Source organism: Spea bombifrons, chromosome 3 (genome assembly GCF_027358695.1).
Source record: "Spea bombifrons isolate aSpeBom1 chromosome 3, aSpeBom1.2.pri, whole genome shotgun sequence".
Classification (NCBI taxonomy): domain Eukaryota; kingdom Metazoa; phylum Chordata; class Amphibia; order Anura; family Pelobatidae; genus Spea; species Spea bombifrons.
This window is the reverse complement of record NC_071089.1, coordinates 95,471,748-95,491,398: the sequence shown is the minus strand read 5'-3', so window position 1 is coordinate 95,491,398 and position 19,651 is coordinate 95,471,748. Positions and strand designations below refer to the sequence as shown.

Below are 19,651 nucleotides of genomic sequence, written 5' to 3'. Positions count from 1 at the left end.
TTTTTAATTTCCACTTAATATCCAGGTCCACTTAAAAAATAAAGGTCAACTTTGATAAGTCAGTTTCCATTCATTAAAAAACAATGTGCCTCACTTGATAATATTAAACTGAAATCTAAAAAAAAAAATAGTTATACTAAAAAATAAATACGCAGCATAAGTAACGTAAAATAAGTGGAATAAACATGATTTGATTATTGTTCTATTTTACCAGTTTTGTTTCTTTTTTAACAGAATAGGAGGAGAGGTCGTACGAGGAACCGAAGGAAGTTATGTCAATAAACATTTCCGCATGGGATTTATGACTATGCCGGCACCGCAAGACAGGCTACCACATCCATGTTCCAGTGGATTTTCAGTGCGTTCGCAGTCTCTTCATTCCGTCGGAGGCACTGATGATGACAGCAGTGGTTGCTCCCGTAAACAGCCACCTCCAAAGCCAAAACGAGACCCAAACACAAAACTGAGCATTTCATCTGAGACTGTTAATTCTGGAACATTAGGCAAGAGTCCAAAGTTCACAGACAGGACAGATGGTAAGTTATCAACATGAGTTATTTCATATCATGTGCCCATTATAATTAACAATATTTAAATGAAACCAGTATTCCTTAAGGCAAAGATACTATAATTACTAGCAGTGTTTAAATATATACAGTATATATATATATATATCTATATATATATATATATACCGTATTGTCTCGAATATAGGCTGCACTTTTTCCCCCCACTTTAAGTCTTTAAAGTGGGGGTGCGGCCTATATTCTGGGTCTAGCGCCCGACCCCCGGGACATGCAGTCCCGGGCAGGCAGCAGGGTAAGGATACAGATCCCCCGCAGCGGTGCAGGGGACCTGTATCCTACTCTCTGATACGCTCAGACAGCCTCCCCTGCCAGCACTTCCCACAGGGGGTGCCGGCACGGGAGGTTGTCTAAGCGCATCGTGCAGACGTTCACCGGCAGCAGCGATGCGCGTAAACAGTCTCCGCTGCCGGCACGTCTGCACGATGTGGTTTAACAATCTCCCTTGCCGGGAATTCCCACGGGGGGAGATCGGCAAGGGAGATTGTTAAAGCACATCGTGCAGACGTGCCGGCAGCGGAGGCTGTTTACGCGCATTGCCGCAGCCGGTGAACGTCCGCACGATCCGTTTTACCTCTGCCCCCAAGACTTACCAGAGCAGACTCCCGGGTGTCTTGCGGGGCCGGCGGGGGACATCTACGCAATACGCGTATACAACTTCCGGTGCCGGCACATCCGCTGAGTACCGGCGCTGGAAGTTGTATACGCGTATTGCGTAGATGTCCCCCGCCGGCCCCGCAAGACACCCGGGAGTCTGCTCTGGTAAGTCGGGGGGAGGGGAGGAGGAGGACAGTGGCAGCATATCTCGGGGGGGAGGAGGAGGAGGACAGTGGCAGCATATCGCGGGGGGGGCGACAGTGGCAGCATATCTCGGGGGGGGACAGAGTGGCAGCATATCTCGGGGGGGCAGTGGCAGCATATCTCGGGGGGGCAGGGTGGCAGCATATCTCGGGGGGGGCAGTGGCAGCATATCTCGGGGGGGGCAGAGTGGCAGCATGTCTATTAAAAAAACTTTTTCTTTCAAAAAGCACCAAACTTTTAGGGTGCGGCCTATATACGGGGGCGGCCTATATCTGAGCCAATACGGTATATTTATTTATACATACATCGGTTACATAGACTTATTTATTGTTTTAAACTGAGAAACTATTTGTATGTTGAGAGGATAATATTGTCAGAACGTTTAGTAAGCAACAAATTAGATTTCGTTACAGAATGACTTATTTATGGAGCATCATGCTGAGTATTCACGTAATGTTCTCAACACAAGAACATTAGACACTTATCATTGCATTCCCACGTGCAGAGTATTTTTCAGCAATTTTAAAAAAAGGTAACAATTTGCCTAATAGAATACAGAATTTACATGCATTCATGCAGAAGCTGTGCATGAATATATAAACTTAGACTTAGATTCAAACATTTCTAAAATATGGTTCTATTCTATCTTTAAAATGTCCCTAACTTTCATAGGCAATATTTTTTATTCAGTGTTCTTAATCTTTCGTTCAGCCTTATTCATAACCCTCATAAATATAAAAGGAACTGGGAGTAAAATATGCTGTGTTTTAAATGTAGTCTGTGAAATGATCTATCAGTGTGTATATCAATTTCATTGTTTTTTTCCCCAGCAAATATTATTAAATTAAGTAATAAAGATTAGGCTATATAATTTAGTGGTGATCATAATAATAATTTGTATCTCAAACCAACATATTTAGAAACGTGTAATGAAATGTAGTTTATAAATACGTATAAAGTTTATTGGTGAGTAACAGGGATCATAATGTTTTGTTGGTATAATTTCTTGGTGATGTTATCTCACTCATTTAATTATACGTTAAACGGGGACAGCATAGACCTTTCTGCTAAAGACACTGACCAGCATTGGCTCTTCATGATGAATGGGGATGTATCTAAGTTGAAGTTCCTCCTAACCGGGAAGGGAGTTCTAGTTGAATAAAAGTGTATATTGCTTTCTGAGGACATTCACTAAAACAGCTCAGTTTGACTTGGTTGGAGATCAGTCAAATTAGGTACCAATATAATAGCATTGTCTATTTTAAACTAAGGCTGGCAGTTTATGCATTTCATACGTTCCCGAGTACATTTTTGAAAAACATTTCTGTGGAATGGTTTGTAAAATGTGCGAATTGGTTATATCGGTGTGGACATGGCTCACTTGTGATTTGACACAATGCTTAAGTATCCAAAAAACAGGTAACCGTGCCCTTCACACCAAGTCAGTGTGAAAAATAAATATATACCAACAGAATCTATTCAAAGGGATCCAAGAAGTATATCCGGCAAAAACATGTAAAAGAAAAAACAATAAAAGAAAATAGTGTGGCATGTCAAACAAATATATTTAAATAGTAAAAGAAGAGATGGACCCTTTCGTTTGATGGGGCCTTTCAAAAGCCCAATTCATCACATATGTGAATGAGCGGGAGGGTTTTTTTTTATCTCCCTGATTAACCCTTTCTTTCTCTGACGAGTTTTGTTCTCTCCTCCGTGATGGCAAGTGGAACCTCAAATACATAATTAGTGAGAATATAACTCGCTGTCTACCACATGCTATTTGACAGTGTCTGACCAATTCGATTCCTTGGTATGAAATGTTTAAGACCTACAAAATTATGCAAAGTATTATATCAGCAGGTAACTGAAACAAACAATAACAAAAAACACTTCACAAACGACTCTGAAGAGCTCAAGTATTTTCCAAAATCAAGGAAAAACTCTTCAATCACGATTTACGCCCAGGTAGTTAAGCCATTCAGCAGTGCTGGCTTTGTGTGTCTATGCACGACGCAGGGATTACACACCATTACTCTGATTTAGAAGTTCAAAAACAACTTGAGCTGTAAAGTAAAATCTTGATACCACTTTATAGAAAATGTGTTCAAAGTCTGGTTCTATATTTAATTTTGTTGTATTTGCTTTGGTGATTACTTCCAACGCATGTTACAGAAGAACAGCAGCAACGTGTTTGTTCTCGAGTAGTGTTTTTATCAGCTATGTATGTCTGGGTTTTCATGTACCTGTGCGTATTCAACAACCAAAATATCGGGCTAGCATCACTCATATCTTTTTCTTGTAAAACTTGGAATGTATTGTAATTGTAATAGCCTAGTGCTAATGCCAAATTTATTTATCCTGTGCCATGTCACCATGGGTGAGTACAGGGTAAATCAAACAGTTATATATTCCACTCATTGTTTAAACAATGACATATTAGTATACAGGTAATTAGAGTCTGCTAACCTCAATATAAGTAAAATGTAATCATATCTAATCATATATTAATTTATTAAGAACTCTTAACCATCTGACAAATGCAACGTATGTTATTCTGATAAATAACACTAGATTTTTAAGTAGAATAATGCCTTTTGTTTTATTGCATGCTCCATGTACTATGATAGGTATGTTAAAGCAGATTCTTGTGTTGACAGCTTACTCTGTTTGATTTTCAGTGGCAACGAAACAAAGGCCACATAGTGATGAATATACAAAGAAGATTCCACCTCCCAAGCCAAAACGTAACCCAAACACTCACCTTAGTACTTCGTTCGATGAGACCTACATTAAAAAGCATGGTCCCATGAAGAGTTCTTTATTTAGAGATGCATCTTCATCTCATATCTGCAGCACTGCTTTAGACACAGGGGATGAAGAGCCTGTTTATATAGAAATGGTTGGAAATATAATAAGAGACTTTAAAAGAGACGAGGAAGACCAAAGCGAGGCAGTGTATGAGGAAATGAAATACCCAACGTGTGATGATGTAGGCCAAGACTCAAGGTGTCTTTATGAATTAGATCATATTAGTTGTTCTTCTCAGTGTGCTACTCCCACAGTGCCTGACTTAGAATTTACCAAGTCCTCAGTGCCATCAACGCCAAAGGGACAGGTATGTGACATCCCCCCTCCATTCCCAAATTTACTTTCTCAAAGGCCTCCTTTATTGGTGTTTCCACCAGCACCTGCACAGTGTTCACCAAATTCTGATGAATCTCCTTTAACTCCGCTTGAGGTTGCAAAGCTTCCTGTATTAGAAAATGTGTCTTACATCAAACAGCAAGCTGGTGCTTCACCACCACCTGTCCCATCACATATTCCAGGGCATCAGAAAGTGGAAAAAGACCAGACACCATTGTCACACGGGACTACTCCATCTGGACACTCATCCTCTCCACCACATCCTTCTACCATGTACAGAACACAGTCTCCGCATGGTTATCCTAAGTGTCATTCTGCTTCTCCTTCTCCTGTAAGCATGGGTAGGTCACTGACTCCTCTAAGCCTCAAAAGACCTCCACCTTATGACCCTGTGCATTCAGGAAGTCTATCAAGAAATACTCCATCAGTGCCTCATTCTACAGTCAGAAACACACAACATGAAGGGAAGTCAGTTAATGCATCTCCCAGTATTTATAATTCATCTCAAAGCAGCTCACGGTCCAGAACACCAACAAGTCCCCTAGAAGAATTATCTAGCCTATTTACCTCAGGAAGGAGCCTGCTGAGGAAGCCCTCCAGTGGAAGACGTTCTAAAGAACCTTCTGAAAGTAAGTTCATCAAGACCAGTTTATATCAGTGTTGATACTGTATGTTGCTGATAACCACAGCCTTCGTGTTCCATGATGTATTTTAATATTAATTAGGTTTAAAATGTTTACATTTGTTTAAAATCTACATAAACTAGAAATATTAAACATGTATAGTCCCCTAGAATTGTACTTCATGTGGTGCTCCTGTATTTAAATTGCCCAGTTAAAAATGCATGCTATAACATGTGTAGTAGAGCAGTTTCTAAATATAGTTTGGTGGAAATAATTTTATCTCATACGCTCCGAATTGTTAACAAGAAGAAATAAAACTGAGCACTGCTAAAAATGTACACTACATAAAGATTTTGAAGTTACCACAAAAAGAACAGAGAACAATATCCAGGAGATGCAGGTGCATATACAGGACATTACATTGCTGCGTTTATTTTATTAAATATTAAGCACCACCATGCAATGTCTGCAGTGTTGTATAGGCATACATCATGCATGAACAAATAGAGTGGTATAAATAATTAATTGCAATAATAATTATTGCGACCAGAGAAGGAGAATAAAATACATATATGTGAGCAATCAAGATGAGACCAAATAAAAATATATACCTAGCATGTACAAATCTAAAGTGTATAAAATAATACTGACCATCTTTCTCTACATATATATATATATATCTATATATATATATATATATATATAGATATATATATATATATAAAAAATAGCCTTGCCACTATGGGACCTTCCAGCTTGTGTTGTGTGCAGGGAGTTCCTTCTGGATCGAGTAGCGTACAGAGAAGGAGGACTTGCTCTATTGTGGTGTGTGCAGTAAGGGAGGACCTGCTGTATCATGTTGTGTGCTGAGAGGGTGGCTCTTCCAGGTTGCGATGTGTCCAGGGAGAGAGGTCCTGTCTGATGGTAGGGAGGGAGCAAGGGAGGTCCTGCCAGATCATGTTGTGTGCAGGGTGAGAAGGCCTGTTGCAGGGCTGGTCTTATACCAAATGATACCCCAGGTAGCACCCCACCCTCTCTAACACTATACACCAACACACACACTCAACTCTAACACAACACACATACACTTATTCTAACACCATACACTAACGCTAACACACGCTCCCTCTCTTCCCCTGGTAGAGGCATCACTTACTCTAAGCTCACACCTGACACTCTTAACACAATAAACTGGTACGCACTCATGCTACCATCACACACTAACACCCCACCCAAACACACGCTAGCACCAGTTACTCATGCTTACATCTTACACTAACATACACATACTAACATACACATATTTTAACACCATATGTTGATACACACACACCATACAGCAACATGCAAACACATGCATATACACCCACACACATGCTAACACCATGCAGTGACACGCATACAACCCATACAATTACACATAAATATACACACTCTCCCTCTCAAAGCTCTCCATCTCTTTGTCACAGCTAGTCTGCTGACTGCTTTCCATCTCCCCCTCACAGCTCTTCATCTCTCCCCTCTCACAGCTCTCTTTTTCACAGCTCTCCATATCTACATCTCAGCTATCCCTCTTACATATGTCCATCTCTCCCGAAAACCAAATGGCATGCATTCTGTTGGTAAAAAGCCATCAAAATGTCATGAATGTATCAGAAAAAAATGTGTTTACCCAGGAAGTGCATATACATACACTACAGTGTAAGAAATTGTACAGTAATTGAAAATCTTCTCTATCTTGGGTCAAAATGGCTAAACCGGATACAACTGTGCTTTGCAAATGCTTCTGAATTTTCTTTGATTAAAAGTATAACATTTGTCACACAATTCATGTAAAATATGGAGTAAAATACAAGCTTAATGTACATTAGACATGGGTAACAAATTACGTTCCATGCCCATTCTGTTCGGACGAAAATCGAGTCCATTTTTAATTTTGGGGAGAAATGTGTTGCCTGGTGCCAACATTAACTCTCATTTACTCTCTCATTCACTCTCATTCACACTCTCTCTCACGCTCTCTAAATGTTTTCCTACCTTCCCTACGGACTACTTCCTCTTCTGAAGACCACTTCCACTTCTTGTTCTTAATCTTCTATCTTCATCCGGATCTCCCTGGACATAATGTGGCACAAACTTCCACCAAAAGGGCGTGCGCTTCCAGTGACGTATTCTCGTCTAATCCTCCAATCTTGTGAGAGGACGTCACCATTTTGCCCTAAATTGAACTTCAGCCAAAGTCTCTGTGCTTTCGGTGACATCTTCCCCCAACCCTAGGAGCAGGCAAGAGGACATCACTGGAGCCTCCGGTCAGGTGAGAGGACTAGGCCAATCGGGTGAGAGGACTAGGTCAATTGGGTGAGAGGACTAGGTCAATCGGGTGAGAGGACATCATTGGATCCTCCAATCGTGTGAGAGGACGTTACTGACTTCCACCAAAATCCCTGTGCTTTTGGTCCTGACCGACGGGGCGAGAGGATGTCACCGGAAGCACCTTCATTTTGGAGGGAGTTCAGACCAGGTTGTCTGCGAACATAGGAGATAAAAGAGAGAAGATATTAAAGCCATGTCATACAAGCAGATTACTGATAAGGTGAGCCCCCATTCCCAACCTTATCATTGATCCACACTTATCAGAGTCACATATACTGACCCTACTATAAGAATGATTCTGTTAAAAGTGCCCGGAGGTATTAAGGTAAATATGGTTTGTGTAATGAAAAAAGCAATCTCTGAAGTGTAGTTGACCTTTATTAGTATTAATATTAAACTATAATGGAAATCAGAAATGTGTGGAGCCTAGTCACTGTAACACATCTGTAAATTCCATGAAATGTCATCACTGATACCCTGTAATATTCTGTCAGCATGCTTAAGTAGGTGCAGGGTACATATTATCTTTATAATTTATTATGATAATCTTATCATATTATGGCTTATGGTTTAATAAATGCACAGGAGAGAGGTGTGAATTAGCATAATTATTTTCATAATATTTTTTTTTAAATTCAGATTGTCTACAAATTACTTTGACTATATGAGGGGCCATTTTTTTGTGCTGTAATATATATATATATATATATATATATATATATATATTTTACACGCTATATGGACAAAAGTATCGGGACACCTGACCATTACACCAATCGCAAGAGCAGGGCCCTCTTCTCCTTTGTACCAGCACACCGCCACTGGACTCTGGAGCAGTGGAAACGTGTTCTGTGGAGTGACGAATCTTGCTTTTTTGTCTGATGGGTCTGGGTTTGGTGGAGAACATTACCAGCCTGACTGCATTGTGCCTACTGTAAAGTTTGGTAGAGGTGGGAAAATGATATGCACCAGGGGTTGGGTCACTTACTTCCTTACACCACTCAATACGGCACTTGGCATTGTACTTGGTGATGTGAAGCTAGTATGCAGCTGCCTGGCCATAGAAACCCATTCCATAAAGCTCCCGTCGCACAGTTTTTGTGTGGATATTAATGCCAGTGGAAGTTTGGAACTCTTCAGCTATGGAATCAGCAGAGTGTTAGTGACGCACCATGCGCCTCAGCACTCGGTGGCCCCGCTGTGAGACTTTACGTGGTGGCATCCTATCACAATACCACGCTTGAATTCACTGAGCTCTTCAGAATGACATTTTTTCACAAATGTTTGTAAATGCGGACTCCATGGCTAGGTGCTTGATTTCATACACCTGTGGCAATGGGTCTGACTGATTATTAAGACGTGTGTTCCAATACTTTTTCCCCATATACTGTGTATGTATGTATGTATTATAACACAGAAACATAGAATTTGATGACAGGTAAGGAACATTTGGCCCATCTAGTCTGCCAATTATTTTTCTGCTTTAGAAATCTCAAACCTTATTTGCTCGTTGGATTTTTCTTATAATCAGGATAGCCTTATCCATATGCATGTTTAAATTCCCTCACTGTATAATGTCCACCGCTTCTGCCAGATGATTGTTCCACTTACCTACCATCCTGTTAAAGCACCCTTATATTACGTCTATGCCTCTCATGTTGTAGTTGTAGACTAAGACCTCTTAACATTTCTCTTCTTTTGAAAAGTACCAAAGTTCCCAACAGTTCCCGCTTTCACAACACAGTCTCAGTTTTTGTTCATTTTCCTGGATAGCTGCCCCACTGTCCCGCATGAAGGCCAATCACAGGGTCTGCGAGGGATCAGGAAGAATGAGCCCCTGCTTGCCCTGATGGTTGCCCTGCACTATAGACACAAATACAGGTTAGATGTAATGGCGCTTTTCCACAGTTTTAATAAGTGCAGCCCAGAAACTCTTTTGAGATGCACAGGGGACCATTTTCTGTAGGAAAAATATTCTGTATGTATCCAGTGTCCATATAGTCCAGGGTCCTGACTTTGTTTACTGCGAGTGACTTTAATTAATGAAAAATCTTAGCTGCTCATCAGTTGATATATTCCATGGAGCATCACTTCTGGAGATGGCTTCTAATATAATCCTTAAACATTCTTTTTTTTTTAAACCAAATAAAATAAACTAACATTTGCATGAAATTTCACTGTTGCCCTTATTCATATTTGAAACCCAACCTTCATTTTAGTGCCAAGCTTAAAGTACTGTTCTCTGCTGTGACTGATCAATATCACCCACTAATGGTAATGCGAGATACACAGTGTAGTCCAGGAAATTACTGTCTGATCCAATCGTAAGTTCAATTTCAGCATTATTAGTTTTCTGGTGATAGAGCAAACACCATAAAGTGAGATATAGCAGTGAAAGCGAACGTGTGTGTCGTTTTATTAAAACATACATTTCTTATGACTTTTTGCATTCTGCATTGCTAAACTATTTAACGCCAAAGGGATACAAGATATTGCTCACCTGTCTGGTACTATATATATATATATATATATATATATATATATATATATATATATATATATATATATATATATAGATAGATAGATAGATAGATACACACACATATTATTACCATGGTATAGATGTTGGTGGGATGGTTATATCAAGTTAAATTGATGTGACAGTAAGTAAAGGCCAAGAGTGGCTTAATAGTGAAAAACAAAATTTCTTAAGCCAGCTGAAGCCATATTGCTATTGAGGTTGCATTTACAAAGGATCTAATGTTCTTTATGTATTAGGCTATCATTTGGCCCGACTCACTTTTAATAATCTCCTAGAATATAGAGTTTTCTGTGAAGTTCCTTCTTGCTGGTTACCTCCCAGGCAAGCTATTTGGTTCTTTCTCTCTTTTGAAGTGGCTTCACAAGGGCTTGGGATGAGCTGGCCATGTAGGTGAGGGTAGCTGGTAGTGTTGGTGTGTGGCTAGCCCCAAGACAGCTTTGAGTGGGAGACAAAGTGGGCAGCGGGTAGGCATGGCTAAATGCCAACTCTACTGTTCAGAGAAAGAGAGACTTGATCCAGAGACCCGAGAAGCAGCATTTCCCCTCGAGACTCTGGGTCAAATCCAGAGAATTCCAAGTTCAGGAAGGATAACTCCCGAAACCTTGTCTTTTAAATATTATGTTAGTCCAATAAAAACGGTATCACCGCATACTCAGCAATACTCTGTTTTTTGACATTGTGTCTACTGGACTCAGAGCCGGCCTTAGGCGTTGTGGCGCCCTGTGCGGACTACTCCTCTGGCGCCCCCCCTCACTACCCCCCTCTCTGCCCCTTCAAACTACCCGCCCTCTCTGCCCCTTTAAACTACCCCCCCTCAAACTACCCCTCCCCTCTGCCCCTTCAAACTACCCCTCCCCTCTGCCCCTTCAAACTACCCCCCTCTGCCCCTTCAAACTACCCCCCCCTCTGCCCCTTCAAACTACCCCCCCCTGCTCCTTCAAACTACCCCCCCTCTGCCCCTTCAAACTACCCCCCCTCTGCCCCTTCAAACTATCCCCCCCCTCTGCCCCTTCAAACTATCCCCCCCCTCTGCCCCTTCAAACTACCCCCCCCTCTGCCCCTTCAAACTACCCCCCCCTCTGCCCCTTCAAACTACCCCCCCCTCTGCCCCTTCAAACTACCCCCCCCTCTGCCCCTTCAAACTACCCCCCCCTCTGCCCCTTCAAACTACCCCCCCCTCTGCCCCTTCAAACTACCCCCCCTCTGCCCCTTCAAACTACCCCCCCACTTACCTTGTTGCTGGAGTCCTGCGGTAAGAGCGGGAGGCATCCGTCTTCTCGCTCTGCCGGCATTTCATGTTGAGCGCCGGTATAGTCCGGCGCTCAACATGAGATGCTGGCACCGCAACGGAGTCACGGAGAGTAAGGGGCGCCGAGCGGTTGCCGAGAACTTCACGAGCAACCGCTCGGCGCCCCTGACCGGGACTTAGATTAAAGCATCGTTTTTTTTTTTTTAAACTTTATTTAACATCAATGATGTTAAATAAAGTTTAAAAAAAAAAACAAAAAAAAAAAACGATGCTTTAATCTAAGTCCCGGTCAGGCGCCCCTGCAACCATGGCGCCCTGTGCGGTCGCACAGGTCGCACACCCCTAAGGCCGGCCCTGACTGGACTAATACAGCTTCACCCATTTACATTATATATATATATATATACATGTATAATGTTATACATACCTGAACACTATTGTGATGTTCGTGGGGCTGCCTGGGTGCTGCATGGACATGAATGTTCCCCCAGTCCCTCCTGTATTCACTCTTTAATGACTATACAATTCTGACTTACTAATGTTTGTGGGGGTTTATATAAGGCTCTTGGTGCTTTATTTTTGTTGACAATGAATAGACAAACTATGGCTTGTGACAAGATGGATTATAAATGGATTTATGAAATTGAGAGTATAATATGTTATATATACCTTAGCTTTACAATGCATTAGGAAGAGCAGGGCCAACAAGCATCTCCTAGTGCTTCACAGCGTACTAAAGTAAAGTGTGCTGGAACGTTCAAGCATCCTGCACACTGAATATATATCACAGAGAAACCACAATGTCAACATTACTTTCAATGTATAGTAAATAACATATCGCAGTCTCAAGCGAAAACAGCTTGTGTTACCCATATTACCATTATCGCAAGACACGTGGGGGTTGGTTCCCTGAGCAGTAAGCTGGCGGTGAGTCCTTGTGAAATGAAGATCTTTGTATTATGCATTTAAAATGTTTTATACACTATAGAAGAATAAACTCACTGGCATGAGGCAAAATCCCTGTGTTGCGAATAAACCCCTGTATTGGTACATATATTTATTGCATTGAAATATGTCTGTAACAAAGATTATAGACACTATAAATGCATTATGGGAACAGTATTGAAGCCGAAAACCAAAATGTAATGCAACATCCTACTTAATAAGATATTGCTTTGGATTGTGTTATCCATTGTAGCGGAGTGCAGATGGTAGATCCTAATTAAAATGAAATATTAAATTGCAAATCTGTTTTATCCTGCCATTTCATTTGTGTAAATACAGATTGTAATGTTGTCATTTGACAATTTCAATGCAACATGGAAGACCAAATGAGCGTTATAGTATGGAAATATACCTGATACAGGTTACCAGGTACACAATAGAGTATTACAATGGAGTATTTTGCTGGCCATGAGATTTGGCAGGGACATAATGCAGATGCTGGATAACGAAAATTAGATTCTCGTCTTTATTTAAGTAGCTGTTTTATTCTCAGGACTTATTCCAACAAAGCTGCAGTATTATATATTTTAATGTAATGTGTGCTGTTATGAACACGAATGAAGTACATTTACAAATGGTGATAGTCCCAAAGAGCTTATTTATAGATGGAAGAAATAAAAACCTTGTCAGTTGGCATAGATCTGATGGCATAGATCTGGTTAGTCAACAGGTTTAATTAATTTCTAGAAGTGTAAAACATATTTGTGCCCTATAAACAGTCCACTTTTTGAATGAACGGAGCCCTTAGCCATGTATTATGGACAGTAGGAGCTCATGTTTTTGTTTATGTTTGTGTAAGTGCGCTCTTAACTAATGATATTACAGATATGTTTCGTAAAAGCTGAGGGCTTTTACCGAATAGGACAATTCATTTTCCCGAGAAGTAGTAATAACTTAAAGCTCCAATGGACTTGTTTAATAAAGCCTCTTCATTGCACTAACAAGCCGTTCTCAGTCTAGCTGTCGCCTTGTAGGTAATTGGCTCAAAGAGCTTTTGTGTAAATTAGAGAACTCATTTTAAGATTAGGTTGTGTTGAGAGGTAAAACGGGGCTGAAGGTCATACCCTGAACTCTTAGATTCATCGAACAGACTGGATATGATTTCACTTTTTTCTAAGTTATTCAGAAAAATATTGCTAAATGGTTATATAACCCACAATAACAAGTTGTGTCCTGTAGGACTCGGTTGTTCCGCTTAATGGTTCACGTATGCATCCTTTGACACAGATGAGATGTTACAATTCATCTCCATGGCTTTAGTAGGAATCTGCACTGAAATGACTGTAATGCGTGCTTTTAGTGCAGTATGCAAACCTTCATATTACTGTGTGAGACGATGCATGCTCCAAATAGACTTTACTAATAATGTTCCATTCTGAAGCCCTCTATAAACACATTGTCTTTATGAATTTCAGCCGACATTTGACACTGTAAAAAAAGAGTATTGTGAATATAAGACACAGTTTATATAATGTTATTGTTATTTAGGTTATATTTTACAGTATATAGACTATATATATATATTATATATATATAGTGCTGCTGCATATCAGGTCATTTTTCTCTGCAGGTGCAGGACTATGATGTCATACACCAGAGCTTTCAGTCACTTGGATCAACAGATCAGGAGATGTTCTTACTATCAGTGTAGGGTTGATCTCTGTCACCAAAGGCACAGATTTCTTCTCTGCAGAATAGAGTAAACATAGTGTGGCTTGTTAATGCTCTATAGCCGGTCCTGGAAATGTTCTTTTGTCAAGTTAACGAAAATAAAAAATGTAATGTCCCTGAATCCTTTCCAATTATATGATTTGATTAAGCTGGGTGATTCCTGAAACCATTCTCTCCCAAAAAGACTCTATTATGCCTGGTTATATATTATATCATTGTCAAAAAAATTTCACTAATCCATTAGACAGCTTGACTGGCATACAATGACAAAAAAATACTAATTTATTGCTTCATTAGTGGCATTAAGGAGCCGTTACCAATCTTAATGAGTAAACCTAATGTGTTGTTGGCCCATTAAAAAGTCACTTCTAATAGTATTTGCTGGGTAATTGGCACAATGCTAAGTAACATAACAGTTTTATTTGGTGCAAGTTCTGTATTTTCTCCAAATCACAGCTTTAATGGACACGTTTAGCGGGCTTGCCACATCTCTTGCCTTGACCAGCTGGCCTTCAAAATAGGTGTTGTAGCTCAGGGCCAAATGAATTGTGAGCCCTGTGAAGGTTCTGTTTGTATATTTGTCCCTGCATGGCTCAAGAGGCTGTCTACAGTAAGGACATTTCACTTAAGAAAGAAAACGATGAAAAACGTTGAACTAGCATGTTGGCCGAGTGCCAAGTAACCTCAGACGCTCCCAGCAGCAGTTGACTGACTAAAGAATCATCTGGCACTTTAAAACAACACAATGCAGGCACGCACTGTAAAACGGGGAAAGAAAGGGCATTTGTGGCCGTTTTGCAATCTCCATGTGGTGTCTGTCTGCATTTACATTGAGTATTATTAATTGGAGAAACAGTTGCACAGTACAGTGAAACAACACATTACAGACCGTTACATCCAGGGGGCTATCAACAAACAGCAGCATGCATCTGTAACGAAAAAAACAGCCAAACAAAAGGAACAAAGAAACATGTTTGGGAGCAATATCTGGATGACTCCATGTCACAGTATTGGTGGGTTCCCTCGCTGTTTATATGAAAAGAAAAAACAAAGTGACGATGAGGAGCCGGAGATCAAGCAGGCGTATCCGCTGGTGCGATGTTATTTATTTTGGATCAAGCAAAATGTATAAAAATACAGTGAAATTGTTCGCAACGTTAAAGTTAATACATATTAGAATTAGAACTGAATACAACTCTACATTTATTGCATCTCTTCCTAAAGAGTAGGAGTGTACACTCGTTCAGTCATAACGCCAAAATATTTTGAAAATAGTACATTCTCAGTAAGTAAAGGAAAGAAACCAAATGCTGCATTCCTTTGAGGTGTTAAGTTGGGCCAAGAGGTGGCTTCGAAATATATGTACACACACACATATATAACATCCAAAAATAGTTACCGGCACTCCAGGGACTTCTTTAAATAATCACTCGAGAAACTGCAGTTTTCTAATCAACGTTCCAGTCTGTTTATTAGACTTTCATCAGGACATATATATATATATTGTTACTTGCATTTGGGACAATTAGCCAACATGAGTTATCAAATAGTGCATGGAAAGAATTGTGTGTGATGAATTTCCAGGCAATGATTGATTGTAAATGTTAAAACTTTAAATATATTTATCATGTTTACAGAAGGAAGATGTCTTTAGCAATGGCAATGGTAGTCATTACCTAAAAAGCTTTTTTTATATACATAAATAGTTATGGAGTTAGAATTTGAGGTGATTTGTCAATCATTGGTCACATGGATGGTTCCCACCACGGGCTAAAAATCCCTTAGTTAATTAGTGTCTAATTATATCTATAACGTTGAATCTAATGGAAAGAAATAATAAAGGAGGTATTGTGGTATTTTTTTTTGGTTGTGTATAAATAAGAATCGTATGTGACTGTGAATACTAAATACTAAGTTATACATCTGTATTCAATGTATTATTGTATTTCATTTTTTAACTTGATCTTAGTAAATAATAATTTAAATGAACAATGTTATTTTCTGATATGGTCTATGTGGGACATGGGTCATGGGTTATGTTGTTGCTGCTGCTACCTCGCACTTGGATATCCGGGATAATATCTTTAGGGTAACATCAAAAGATAAAGCTATAAAGATTAACAAGATAAAATAAAAAAAATAAAATCAAATAACATATGATGTATTCATCCAGGTGCATAGAGGGACCCAAAGACAAACACGAGCTAGCTGGCTCAGCTTATTCTGGCTTGCACTGTAATGGTCATGGTGATCCCAGTTTGAGAACATACTGGCCCCAGCTCTATATGAATAACTCAATATATTGCTATAAAATCATTGAAGAATTTTAATTAAACATACCTGTAAGCCAACTCATAATAATACACTTGGACTGAAATCATTATAATCATGGCTGTGCTATATATCTTCTATAACAATGTAATGATATCCATGGAACGGTTGCAATTAAGTGCACTTTAAATAAAAGGAAGTGTGTCCATATGCTATACCCTAGTGTATCGATTTTGGAAGGCTGACAAGAATTACATTTATTGAAACATAAATTGGTATGTACTGTATATAGCTGTGTTTATCAGGGATCCATTAGCCACTTTCCCCAACATGTATAGATATATTGTTACTATCAATATTAGAGAAGTGAGTCCTCTCCCGAAGCCTTCCTTACCATGCTGAGTAAGACAGCCATAATATAAATTACATATTTGGTCGTGTGGCTAGACAAAATGTAATTAGCAAATATTAGTCAGAAAGTATCCCCAGGGAACTTCAGATTAGTTAGATCAATTTACTCCATAATTCTGCTATCGCATACCTGCTACATTTGAATTTAGAACTTGATAACATAGCAAAGCACATAAATCTTTAACATAGGGCTGGGCTTGTTTACATTTTGTTAATTGCCACCTTATGAAGAAGTATTTTTATGTAGTAGAAGTCTGTAACACAAAACACAGTACATGCAGAAGAACGTACAAACAGCATTTTCTATTAATATATATTTTTTTAAATATACATGAAATACTTAATTAGACCGTCCAGTGATATCAAGAACCACAGCGTTTACTGTAACATATTAAAAGAAATATTTATTTAGTATAGAACTTCATAAAACATTACTGACAACTGATTTTGTATTTTTTACTTTGTTACTGAGTATGTCTAAATTAGTTAAATAATATTGTAAAAACTTTTTTTCTCACTTTTGTACATTTCTAGAGCCAACAGATGAAATGAAGGTCCGTAGCCACAGTACAGAACCCCTACCAAAGTTGGAAAACAAAGACAGAGCCAGTCACCATTCATCACCATCCTCCAGAGAATGTGGAAGATCTCAGGAATGGGATGGAACTCCAGGACCAGCACACGTATCGAGTAGACTTGGAAGATCATCTGTTAGTCCAACGATGCTTGCGGGAAACAACAGCTCAGGTAAAGAATCAGCTAATCTATGCAAATATCTTACCATTCTGGAAAATAGATTTGAAGCTGAACTGCTGAAGCACACCAAGTTTGGAACTCTGCTAGCAGAGTAGTTGTTGACGGTTCTGACTGTACATTGGTAGTCCGTGTCAGAGCCAAGGGTGGAGTGAACTTCATAAACTGTGTGACGGATATTTTGTTGTAATGTTACTTGTTCTTTTTTCATAATCTTATGCATTCATTGGGTAATAGCTGCGCTGTAGTGACCGCATCCTTGAATGGACAATACTCCAAGACATTCAGCGTGCTGCATTACTTTACTTATGTAAATTGTTCTGTTTAGGTTCACTTGCATGTCAGCCAGGAGATGACTTTCATTTCTGCTAAGTGGTGTATTTAGAGTCCAGGTTTCCAGCAACCTTTCTTTCCACCAGGAAAATCACAAATCACACGTCAATAAAATATATGGAAAAATCTATTCACACTTAACCTACTTTTGCAGCCAAACGCCATTAGAAAAGAAGAGCTGTCGATATATTATTTTCAGTGTTTAACAGTTGTAACATCCAATAAATTTATGTTTTCATTGATGGTTATTCCAAGAAGCATTACTGTACTAATATTCTTTGCCAATATATATAGATATCTCCAGTGGGTATACGATTTTTAAAATCACACAAGTGGTAGATGGAGGGCAGTGAGAAAAACCTCATACGAAAATACAGTTACCTAAACTATTGAGATTCTAAAAGGACTTTTCTCTGAAAATACACTGTATGTCCTTGATACACAAGCAAGAGACAACTCTTTGCTAACACGCCATGCAGGAAATATTTAGGGTAAAATATACAAGTTGGGGAATGTGTGGGTTTATTATGAAGTACCAAAGCTCCTGCTCTATATCCTTCTTCCAAAATGGGTTTATTGATGCCGTAAGTCATCAAGGTTCATGCTTTTTAAAGTTATCCCTAGTGATGTTTCCAGGGACATCTATCTAACCATGGTATTTGGTAACTGCATCAGCTGGGGTGCTTTAACATTCTTTAACATTCACTAATGACCTACTCCTGGTAAACCTTAAGCATTTCATTAGTGTCCAGTTGGCTTATTAAAACATGGTGCCTGTTATGTATACAGAACAATTCTAGTGCAAATGGGATAAGGAAAATAGATATATGCATTTTGAGAAGCTGATGTCTTTAGTCATTGAGCTAACATAGAAAAGGCTATGCATAAGCTTTCATTTAGCCTCAGATGTCTCCTTTTGTTTAGACAAACAATTTTATAATATCATCCTTTTTCTGTCTTCTCCATATAAAATGTATTAACTTTGACTAAAGACTCCAGTTCAAAATGGAGTAGTTAACAGGAACATTCTTATTTCAGTTATGGTGATAGCAGCACGTTGACCACTTTGCAGCAGAACTGCTCCTTGTACAAACACTCCATGGTATCTCTGTTTTGAACGGTCTCTCTCTCTGGGCTGATGGCCTGAATGCCCGAGACGTCTCTGCAGTAAAAAGTCATATAAATAACAGAATATATATTAAAAAACAAAGATACTAAAATAAAAGTGCTCTTAAGGAATGTAAAATAATGGTTTGTAATAAATTCAGTTTTGTCTTGCCGGTGCCCCAATTTAGTAGTGGTAATTTTATGTGAGTGACGTAGTATGCTACATGTAGTAAGTGCTAAGAGTCTAACCTTTACTGTTTTCTAAGCTTGTATAATCCTCTTCTTTCACAGAAATGAAAATAAGCTGCAAATTAGGTCGATCAGCTTCCACATCAGGTGTGCCTCCTCCTTCAGTTACCCCCCTCAGGCAAGCCAGCCAGCAACCACAGAGCCAGGTACCACCGTTACCCAGTAGTGAATGACATCATGTGATGCAACATGCCAAATCCTTTCCACTTCTCTGTCTGTCATCTGTTGCCGTCCGCTGTGTGTCTGTCTTCGTTTAGTTCCGTTTTTGTCTGCCATCAGCAGTCATTCTCTACGTCCAAGCGGAGCTTTGTTTCCCAAAGCTGTATTGACTCCAGTTTGATTCATTCTCTGATTGTAACATTGTAACATGATTGTACTTTTTAACCATTTTGTTTTAGTTTGATTTTTGTGGACATATGTTTTTATTGTTTTTAGGGGGGGAAAAATCAAACGTTTGATAAATTTCACTTGTCTCATTTAAGATGTTCACATCTTGTCTATAACATCCAATACATTGTTAATGATTTGTACATGC

General features: G+C 39.3%; 1 protein-coding gene across 1 annotated transcript in view; it reads left to right on the top strand.

The window, feature by feature from the left end:
* NYAP2 (neuronal tyrosine-phosphorylated phosphoinositide-3-kinase adaptor 2) overlaps positions 1 to 19,651 on the top strand; it is a 75,010-nt gene that overhangs the window by 48,260 nt on the left and 7,099 nt on the right. The window contains exons 3-6 of the mRNA XM_053458913.1: positions 235 to 536; positions 4,064 to 5,158; positions 17,209 to 17,421; positions 19,159 to 19,262. Of these exons, the coding sequence (XP_053314888.1) occupies positions 235 to 536; positions 4,064 to 5,158; positions 17,209 to 17,421; positions 19,159 to 19,262 (1,714 nt within the window). The remainder of the gene's footprint in view (positions 1 to 234; positions 537 to 4,063; positions 5,159 to 17,208; positions 17,422 to 19,158; positions 19,263 to 19,651) is intronic.